The 11,149-nt window shown below is 31.7% G+C and overlaps 1 protein-coding gene across 2 annotated transcripts; it reads left to right on the top strand.

The window, feature by feature from the left end:
- Positions 1-6,327: 6,327 nt before the first annotated feature.
- Positions 6,328-10,541, top strand: LOC114383564 (beta-1,3-galactosyltransferase 7-like). Of its 2 annotated transcripts, none has more exons than XM_028343256.1 (11): positions 6,328-6,498; positions 6,720-6,816; positions 6,927-6,982; positions 7,081-7,307; positions 7,405-7,468; positions 8,803-8,875; positions 8,959-9,079; positions 9,216-9,303; positions 9,400-9,525; positions 9,867-9,976; positions 10,068-10,541. In XM_028343256.1, exons 1-11 carry the CDS (start codon positions 6,407-6,409, stop codon positions 10,214-10,216), a joined length of 1,203 nt encoding a protein of 400 aa, XP_028199057.1. In that variant the 5' UTR covers positions 6,328-6,406; the 3' UTR covers positions 10,217-10,541. The 2 variants fall into 2 exon arrangements, with proteins under 2 accessions (XP_028199057.1, XP_028199058.1); XM_028343257.1 differs by having other exon boundaries at positions 6,329-6,498; positions 7,090-7,307.
- Positions 10,542-11,149: the final 608 nt, after the last annotated feature.

The following is an 11,149-nucleotide window of genomic DNA, read 5'->3' as shown; positions in this document are numbered from 1 at the left end:
ATAGCATTTAATGTTTAATATATAAAATGTACTTTCTTTCTCTTCTTTGTTCTATTTATAAGATATGATTTTAAAAAAAAAATGTTTTTGCAACCTAATTCCTAATTCCAGCAACAATTCATATCGTCCAAAGTTAAATATGTACATACGAGTTCTTGCTTTTGAATTTTCATGCATCCATGTTAATTTTTTGTTACATTAGGTTCTGTTTTTAGGATAAATATATCATTTCCTTTTCTTTTTAATCTTAATATAAACTTATTTAATAAAAAAAAGAAATTGTTGAATCAAAAGACGTTTAAGTCTTAAAGAGAATAACATCTTTGATTATTTTAATTAAATGTAAACAAATATAAAGGTAAAAATGTTATGTGATATGGCTATGATATCTGATATCTTTATAACATTTGTGTAGTCATGATATGCTGCCCGCACGTGGGTATAACCTTTAAAATTTAATTTATTATTCCTGTGTCTAAAATTCTGTATGCAAGGAACACTTAGGATGTGTCAGAATATTTCTTACTCTTAGATTTCAACAAGATTCTTTGTTAAATTACAATTCAACCCCTCTTTTTCTTGTAATATTTTCTTTTACAGAAACAAATGTCTGATAAGGAAAATAGCATTTATTATATCAATTTAGTGCAGGAAAAATTTAGAACAAACGTGAGTGTTCTAATGAATACGTTGGGTTTTTTCTGCATTTCTTTTTTTGGTGAAGCTTGATGTGTTATACTGTTATTTTTGTCCATTCCTCGATTGTGCTCTACAAGTTCCAAATTGATTTCAAAGTAATAATCTTTATGTATGCAGAATATTAATGGTATTTTATGATAGGCTTGAATTTGTGTTGATAATCATAATTACATTGTGTTTTTTAGGGTCAAAGAATGGCTTCCCCATCTATTCCTGCAACTGTTAATGAGGTCAACACGGTGAATGCACATGTAGAAAATAACATACAACATGGTGAAAAAGACAAAGGTCAAGTCAATGAAAATGTCATCAAGAGGAAGAGGCAAAAAACACCAACAGTTTGGAATGATTTTGAGGAAATTGAACTTCTTGGAGGTTTAAAGAAAGTTGTTTGCAAATATTGCAAAGAGAAGCTTGGTATTGGTGGTAAAGGGGCCAACACTAGCCATTTGAAAAGACATAATTGTATGGAAAAGATGTTTCACATGGCCACACAAAAAAAGCAAACTGTCATCCCATTTCATCCTTCTAATCATAGCAATCCATTTCTGATCCCTAGTGCTAGATACTTTAATGAGAAGATGGGGGAAATAATTGCCATTTTTATTATGGTTCACGAGGAACCTTTTAGTATTATTTAGGATGAGGTTTGGATGTGGGCCTTCCAATATGCTAATCTAGAATTTCAGAAGGTTTCCTGTAAAACAACAAGAGCTGATTGCTTAGCAGTACATGAGGTAGAGAAGAGACAATTGAAAGACTTTGCTGGAAGGTGTGAACAAGATTAGCTTAACTACATATATGGGGAAATCAAGCCACCAAGTAGCTAAATATATGCTCATTACTGGTTGTTTCATTAATGCGGCATGCAAACTTCCAGATAGAGTTTGAGTTTTGTGAAAGTGCCTCCTCCAAGGTGTGGAATAGATGTGGCTAATGCAATTTTCAAATGTTTAAAAGCTTGGGGGATTGAAAATAAGATTTTTTCTATATCAGTTGATAATGCTTCTTATAATGATTCCTGTTTGAAAAATCTCAAGGATAATTTATCATTGAGTAGTAAGTTATTGTTGGATGGTGCTTTGTTTCATGTTAGATGTTGTGCATACATCTTGAATTTGTTAGTGCAAGATGGACTTAGTCAGATTAAGGAAATCATTTCTAATGTTTGTGAAAGTGCGAAGTATATTAATCACAATGATTCAATGTTAAAGTCTTTTTGTGATGTTGTTGAACAAAAGGGTTTGAAAGGTAGAAAGCTTATTCTTGATTGCCTAACAACATGGAATTCCACATATCATATGTTGTCAATTGTCTTAAAATTTAAGATTACCTTTGCATCTTACAAGGAAAGAGAGCCACATTATAAATATTCTCCATCAGTTGAAAATTAGATCAAAGTTGAGAAAGTTTGTCAACTTCTAGCAGTGTTTAATTGAACAACTCATATAATTTCAGGAAGTGACTAACCTAATGTGAATTTGTATCTTGCAGAAGTGTGGAGGGTGAAAATGGTAATTGGATGCGGCTGAAGATGAAGATTTCTTCATGAGAGAAATGGCAGCTCTAATGAAGACAAAGTTTGAGGAATATTGGGGGGAGTGTAACTTGCTTATGGCTATTGCAAGTGTTTTAGATCCAAGGGTCAAATTTCACATTGTTGATATATGTTTTTCCTTGATATATAAACCTGAGCAGGTTGCCAAAGGGAATATAAAGAAGGCGCGAGAGTCATTGGAGAAGTTATATGATGAGTATGTGACTTTGAGTTTGGAAGAGTCATCCTCTATGGAAGTAGATAATGGTGGCAATAATCCAGTAAGTAACTCTTCATTTATGAGTGGATTTGACCAAATTTGAGCATGGTGCGCGAAAAGGAAGCGGATCCTCCAATGAAGTCAGAATTACATGTTTATCTTGACAAAGGGATTTATATTATTAATGATAAGAATGACCCGTTTAGCGCCTAGAGTGGTGAAGGAATAACAAAGATGACAGCTGATATATTAGCTATTTCAATCTCAACAGTGGCATTAGAGTCCACACTCGATGGTAGGGTCATTGATGAATATTGCTCTAGATTGAATGAGGAGTCTATTGAAGCTCTCATTTGTGGTGGTGATTGGCTTTGCCAGAAGTATAATTTGAAGAAAAAAAAAATCGAAGGTCAGAACTTATTGGCTTTACATGGACATTTACTTATAATTTATTAATATTGTTATTTATAAAGTATTTTTCAGTTTAGTCACAATTTTTATTTTTTTATTTTGAAGGTGAATGACGAAGGATATGAAGAGATCACTTTGAAGATTTGAAGCTTTTATGTTGCTTGCTACATCTTTTTTGTTGTCATTCTTGAATTGTGATTTTATCGTTAGTCTACTGATAAATGTCATTGGTATTAGTATTTTATGTCTTAAGACTATTTGATCAGGTAAGACTTCAGGCCTTTTTGGTAGTGTTTTAAGGTCTAAGACCTACTACAAAATTATTATGGATTTTGGTAATTTGAGGTTTAAGACCATATTCTATTGTTGTGGAGTTTGTTTCGTCACTTGTCACGCCTAGTTCTCTGCTGTTGTTTTGCTTTTTCTTTCCTCTGTTTTTAACAGTTTGTAACAAACTGCAGCTTTTTGGTAATTATAATTATGTTTCTTCTATTCTTAAGATTATTTTGAGAATAATTTAGTCCCACATGCAGAACACCAGCCACCCGAGGATAGAGAATTTGCATATAAAAAAATTATCATTTGCTTATATTTAATAAGTTAGTTTTATAAAATAGGTCAAACTTGTTTATATAAAGTCCCATATGACTTATTCTCATCCCTATTGTTAATATTGTTTTTAATTCAATGAAATTGTTTGTTGATAAAATAAATTCAGTAGTGGTTACATACAAGAGATATGTTTGTCATCAACTTATGTTTCTACTAATTGTAATTAGGATGGCAGATAAGATTTATCAAGCATTACAATGGTAAATTCTTTTTATTGGTCGTTAAACTTCTCAATCAATCCAATAGATTTTTTCTTCCAAATGAAGAACCATTGTAGCACTTTTGGTCCTCATGCCTTTAGCCTATGTACAATGTTACTTTCCTTAATTGTATTTGCTCTATTCAAATTAAGTCTCTTATCCCAAAATTGCATCCAATAATTAACAAAAATGTAACATATGAATTTGTATACAGAAAGTACAAAGATTTTAGGTCATACATGCATCCAATTGTGAAAATGATTGATATAATATTTTATATATAAATATATATTTATTCTTATATATATTTATGCAGACAATTTTTGTATATCACTAAAGTTAATAAAATCATCACAAATTATTGTTTTTTTTTAGTGATTTCAAGCCACTGTAAATTAACTCTAAGAAACAATTTCAATTATAAACATTACAGAAGATCAATGATCTAATTATAATTTTTTAGTTTAAAAATTTAATTAAAAAATACGAAAAATCCAGGGACATACTATTACTAATACTATATTAAATCTTTAATTAAAAATGTTTTCAAAACATACTTTTTTTAGTAATTTCCGGCCACTATAAATTAACTCTAAGTATCATATTATAAAAGTTACAGACGATTGCCTCAAAAAAGAGTTTTTTTACAGAAGATAATGATCTAATTATATTTTTTTAGTTTAAAAATTCAATTTAAAATTTACGAAAAATTCAGGGACATAATATATTTTTTTCTTGCTGTAAAAAAAATGTTTAAGCAATTGGACATTTACTTGCTTCCGTGTAGCGATTGGACATTTACTTCCCTGATTCGCAGGGTCTTTATTTGGTCACAATACAGGCTTAGAGCCTTCCCACAAAGTCTACACAAATTCCAAAATTCACTAATGAAAGGGAATAAATTACACATGTCTTTCTCGTGTTTAAGGAAATTAGATATATATATATATATATATATATATATATATATATATATATATATTTAACTTAAATGTTCTTAGGAGAAGATTTCTTTTAAAGTTTAAGAAATTTAACATATTTTTCTTTTGTTTTTAAAATCTACCTAAGTTGCTTAAATATCATTTAAGTATTTAATACCAACAAGTAATGCATGTCAACAATTTTAATTAAAAAAATCAAAATATATTTTTCATTTTCTATAAAAATATTCAAAATTTGTTATTATAATTTTTTTTGTCTATTTTTTCTCCTTGTAAAATTTAAATATTTTAAGTTTGACTCTTGTGTATGCTATTGTAGACAATGTTATGTGTTTTTAACTTTTTATATTGGTTATATGTAATACTTTTTACAATAACATATTGATAGGTTTGGATATAAGTTTAATTAATTTAAAATTATTTTTGAAAAAAAAATAATTTTATGAAAATGAAAAATAATTTTTTTATAGTGACAGATTTCGAATATTTTCATATTTATAAAAAAGAAAAATATATTTTAACATTTTTAATCAAAATTATTAATACACGTAACTTATTATTGAAAAATGTTTAGATGATATTGAAAAGGTTTATGTAGATTTTAAGATAAGAAATATATGTATAATTTTTTTAACTCCTAAGAGATACATGTGTAGCTTTAAAAAAAAAACATAAATATACATGTAATTTCTTTAAATATAATGAAACACATGTGATTTAATCGTTTAAATAATGTGTAACTAATTAAATTGCTACTCCCTCTCCCCCATATCTTAATTAAAAATTGTCAAAAAATTCATTGTTAACACGTTTTTTTCTTCTTCACAAAGCCATGAACAAATCCTTATTCATTTCTCTGTACTTGGCTTAAAAAAATTGCATATGAAAACAAAGATTAGTGCAGCCAAAACACCCTTATAATAAGTTATACCTCTTTCACAACCTAATTTAAGTGGAGACGCAATATAAATTGAAGTTAAAACAAGTGAATGAATATGGAGCTTTTGTTCCATAATGAACTTCTTTTGCTTCAACTGACAAAGTTCCTTCCATCTACGACTACGAGGAGCACTGAAGGCGTGATTGGCGAGAAAAGAGACGCCATTTCTTACGAGTCCAAGTTGCATGTCAACTTTGCCTAACAATCTCAACGACTCGTCTATGTCTCTCAATTTCACAAAATACGTACATGATTAAGACTTAAGATATTATTATTACACCGTCTTAATTTTTTAAAATGTTTCTAATTATACAAACTAATTTAAGAAAAATAAATAAATAAATATTACATAAGATAATAATAAATAAAGAGTTAAAAGTTATATTATGTTTAAATGTGAGTAAGAATCTATTTAACAAAATATTATTTGTATTTTATTTTTTTAAGTAAAATTTTCTTAAATTAGTAGTCATTACCAACTATGAATAAGATTAGTCTATGATCTTTATTTAAACTAAAACAAAATAAGAAAAATTTAATATTACCCGTCAATAAAAAATTGTCATATATAATAATTTTTTAATTTTTATTATAACTATTTTTTAAGATACTATCACTGTATATAAATTAAATTCTAAATAAACTAACTAACTTACTTTTGTGTGTGAAGAGCACTATTATTTGTTCATAAAGTATTACCATTCTGCAACATTCAAATTTCAAATAGTCTACTAATGTGATTCTAATATAAATATCCACAAAACCACTCTGTTATCATTATTACAACAACAAAAAAGTGTTGTAAGTCGTAATAATCATAGACAGGCACAGACACAGAGGGCCAATATGAAGACTCGTACCTCTAAGAAGATCTCTGCAAAATGGGTTCCAATTTTCTCTGTATCTTCCTTCCTTATTGGAATGCTCATAACAACCAGGTCTCTCTATCTTAATCTCTTAACATTTTCTCTTTACTCTTTTTCTTATATGATTCATCTCAGTTCTGGATTCGTGTTCTGTGTACTTTCCTTTTTTAGTTTTGTATGAAACTGAACTTTGAAACTTGGGTCTGTGTGTTCACTTTGTTGGTCCAAGTTCAAATTCTTATGGCTTGTGGTTGTGTTGATTTCTGAACAACAACATCGTTGTTACTTTTCAGGATGTGGGAACCACCAGAATCTAACGGGGTGTTACTGTCAAATCACCGACATGAGCAAGAACTACAAGTGGTGTCAGGGGATTGTGCTACTAAAAAGGTATGTTTTATTCATAGTGAATTTTTTCAGTTCCATTTTCACTTTTTTTTTTAAATTATGTTCTTTGATTTTGAAATCTATGTGGGTGTTTTTGAATGTGTCACATGCAGCCTGTGCAGGATGAGGATGTAATGAGTAAAGTGTACAAAACCCATGAAGCCATTCAGTGAGTGCTAAGAGGAACATGTTCCTTTTTGGTTAGATTAGCTTGCATGTTGCAATTGAAGTGTTTGGTGAATGATTGGTGTTTGCTTTTCTTTGGAGGGGTGTCAGATCTCTAGACAAGCAAGTTTCCATGCTTCAGATGGAGCTGGCAGCAGCAAGGAGTACACGAGAACCCGAGATCTCGGATGGTTCGAATAACACCTTGGCCTCGGGGGTAACCACTGAAGGCCCACCAAGGAAGAAGGTGTTTGTAGTGATTGGCATAAACACTGCCTTCAGTAGCAGGAAGCGGCGTGATTCGGTTAGAGAGACTTGGATGCCTCAAGGTATCATGTGTTTCTGATAGAAACTGTTTTAATCTAATCTAAATGGTGATGGACTAAATTCTAACAAGCTGTAATTTTGGCTCCTCTTCTTGATCAGGTGAACAGCTTCTTCAATTGGAACGCGAGAAGGGAATTGTCATCAGATTCATGATTGGTCACAGGTACTTTCTTGTATGATTTTGATTATGTTAGTACATGAAATTATCATCAAAATAAATTATGGGGTAAATCAGGAGAGTGTTATAATAATGCCTTAAGTGACTAATGAATTTATTGCTTTATCCATAATAATTCCATACAATGTGAAGCCATTTGAAGTTTCTTTTGTTCTGTGAAACACATTTTTTACTATTTTTGTTATGATAACACAAAAAGATAGTTACTGTTTGATCTAACAAATTTATCTCTATTACACTCTTATATGACTGCTAGATCATAAAGTGAGCAACCAACTTGGCTACATAGATCTTCATTTTTAATCCTTTCCTTGAAAAACAATTATTGGTGACACAGTTACAAATTGCAGCAGAATTCCTCTGTAATCCTTTAATTTTCTATATAAGTCAATCACTCAATCTAATGTTGAGATGAAATGGTGTACCTGTATTCCATTATTGTAAATGATGAAACTCATCAAAGATTCTTGACAGCATATCTGTTTGAAGATATCCCTTCCTATGAAGTTTGATTGCATATTCTTAATGCTTATGTTCTCTTTGAATATTAACATTCAGTAATGTTAGGGATCATGATTTCAAAATCTCGTCTTTATTGGAAATCATTTGACAAAAGTAAGCTAGAATTCTCTGTAGCACTATAATTTTCACGTAAGTCCTCCTAGGAGTTGACCTTGTTGACCGTGGAGTACAAGGAACATAGTTTGTGTACATAATGGGTTTAGGGTGTGATGGTCCAATTCTTGGTATTAATGATCCATGCTCTAAGTAAGAAGAATCCAGCTTTCCATTTTTTGCTCCTCATCATCTCAGTAACTTGAATCTGAATCACTCGTTTCATCAATTTTGTACTTAGAATATAATGTCCAAAGTTTGGACTTGGAAATCTTAGAAGTTAAAAGCATCTTCACAATACAACACACGTTGTGATATGGTTGGGCTTGTGAGGTCTCAATTGTTAATAAATTCATGGAGAAACAAATTTCTTCTCGCTTAATTTAGATATTTCTAAAGGCAGAAGGATTGTAATTAGAAATTCAATTTCTTAGCCTTCAATTATAAACCACCTTTGTGATGTGGCTCTGTGCTGGCAGCAGAAGGGGCTATTGTTACCTTTGCCAAGAAAAAAATGAAAATAAATGCAGAATAGTAAATTCTGACCATAGGGATGTTCTGATTCTTTTCTCCAAATCATCATTCTTAAGAACCCAACACAACATGTCTTATTATTACACTAATTGAAAATAGATATGTTTAAATGGGATGCATAGTTACTCTTAATGGAACTGACATGAATGATATTGCCGTGGTTGTCCCAGTGCAACTTCTAACAGCATTCTAGATCGAGCTATTGATTCAGAAGAAGCCCAGCACAAAGACTTCCTTCGCCTGGTAACACATATAATTAGAACTGTTTAATCAAGATAAATTCAGATAATCTAGCAGGATTACAATGTTGTTCATTTATTTTCAAGGAACACGTTGAAGGGTATCATGAATTGTCTGCAAAGACAAAAACATTCTTTTCTACAGCAGTTGCAAAATGGGATGCTGAGTTCTATGTCAAAGTGGATGATGATGTCCATGTTAATTTAGGTATGTGCTGTCTCAATATTCTTGACATTTTTGTTGTGTTTCTGTGCCATTGTTTCCTTCACCAGTTTCCTCCTTTACATTCCCCTCACAAGTAAGGTTTGTTTTGTTCTAACAAGTAACAACTACTGCCATGTAGGTGTACTTGCAACAACCCTTGCTCGTCATCGTTCCAAACCAAGGGTCTATGTTGGATGTATGAAATCTGGACCTGTTCTTTCTCGAAAGTAATTCCACTGGACTTGTATTTTTGAATGAGCCCAATCCCTTTCAATGTTCTTCGTTGTGGCTTTATAGTTATCTGATTTTGTTTCTTATTGTAGGGATGTTAAATATCATGAACCTGAGTTTTGGAAGTTTGGAGAAGAGGGGAACAAATATTTCCGACATGCAACTGGGCAGATATATGCAATCTCTAAGGATCTAGCCACCTACATTTCCATTAACCAGTATGGATACAGTTTTCCATGCACTACTAAGTCATCTATAATTGAGACCAGAGGAGCTAATCTTGACCATACAACTATATTGCATGAATAGATTTAAGTAAAACAATTTGGATCATTTATATATAATCATATATGATCAAGATTAATTCTTGCGCACTCACTAGAATGACGCTTATATACAAAGAAACATTTTTTAATGTGAAATTAAATGCCATCCTAGACTTTATAGTGCCGCCATTTAAAAAAGTAGAATAGAAATTTTTACAGTTAAGTTAAAAGTGTTTTCTATTCTAGCTCATGGATCAGTCCAAGTTTAATGGGGATCCTAATTGTGATTGCAGGCCAATTTTGCACAAATATGCCAATGAAGATGTGTCACTTGGTGCATGGTTCATAGGTCTGGAAGTTGAACATATAGATGACCGCAGTATGTGCTGTGGGACTCCTCCAGGTATGGATTCTGAAAAGTGAAAATTCTGAAAAGTTCATGTATTTTGGTGTCTTCCCATGAAACATTATACCTAACCAACATGTTTGTGTAGATTGTGAGTGGAAGGCACAAGCAGGTAACATATGTGTTGCATCCTTTGACTGGAGCTGTAGTGGAATCTGCAAGTCGGTAGAGAAGATCAAATATGTGCACTCAAAGTGTGGTGAAGGGGATGGAGCTGTTTGGAGTGCCTTAGTTTAGGTTTGATGGGTTCAACAGAAAGCCAACTAACTAATTCACGTGTTGGTATGCATACCTCCCAGCTTTTTGTTTTTGGGTGTGGGAGGATATGATGATATATTTTTGGTTCAACTATAGTCTATACTTGGTATTATGTGACATAGACCTCTCTTGTTACATGTATCTCTTTATATTTTTGTTCCTTTGACCCACCCTTTTGCACAATGCCTTTGGAGGTAGTTGTGCGGGGTCAATTTTCAGTGTAGCTTACTAAAGAGCAATGAAGTGATAGTGTTGTTGATTCGTTCAGTGATAATATGAATTATGAAATCACTTTATTTTTTTCGATGATACGATATTACAAATTTCAAAATTAGTAATTGTTGGTTCTTCTATATAAATTCTGCTTCACTTAGAACCTGCACAAGATCAAAAAGAAGAAAAAAAACAAAAACACAGCAAACAAACACTGCAGAGCAAGAACCCAAAGATTTACGTGGTTTGGCAATGTGCTTACATCCACGGGAAAGTGCAGCTCCTCATCATCACATTGATCATAAAATTATAAGTTCAATACAAGCAGCAACTAGCTTTGATCTCTCTTGGTTTCTCTTGTTCAAAACCTCTCTCAATCACCTAGCTCTCTTTCTCTATTGAACTCTCTATTTTTCTGTTGTTTTTTTCAGCTTCTCTGTTTTCAGCCTCTTAAAACCACACCCCTACATTACATGATCAAGAATATATATATACACACTAGCTATGCTTTGGTGCCAAAACCACTCCAGTTATCATAACTGAATTTAGTTATGACAGCACCTCTTAAAGCCTTCTCACTTGTGTCAATTGTGATTTTGAGTCACACACCACAAATCTCCACCTTGACTCCAAATCAGCAAGTGTCTACCTTGTGATTCAGGGCTGCACTCCTACCAATTTGCTTTAGGCATCTTCGAA

The sequence above is a fragment of the Glycine soja genome, chromosome 14 (genome assembly GCF_004193775.1).
Source record: "Glycine soja cultivar W05 chromosome 14, ASM419377v2, whole genome shotgun sequence".
Lineage (NCBI taxonomy): Eukaryota > Viridiplantae > Streptophyta > Magnoliopsida > Fabales > Fabaceae > Glycine > Glycine soja.
Note: the sequence above shows the minus strand (reverse complement) of the source record. Positions and strands in the feature narration are given on the sequence as shown.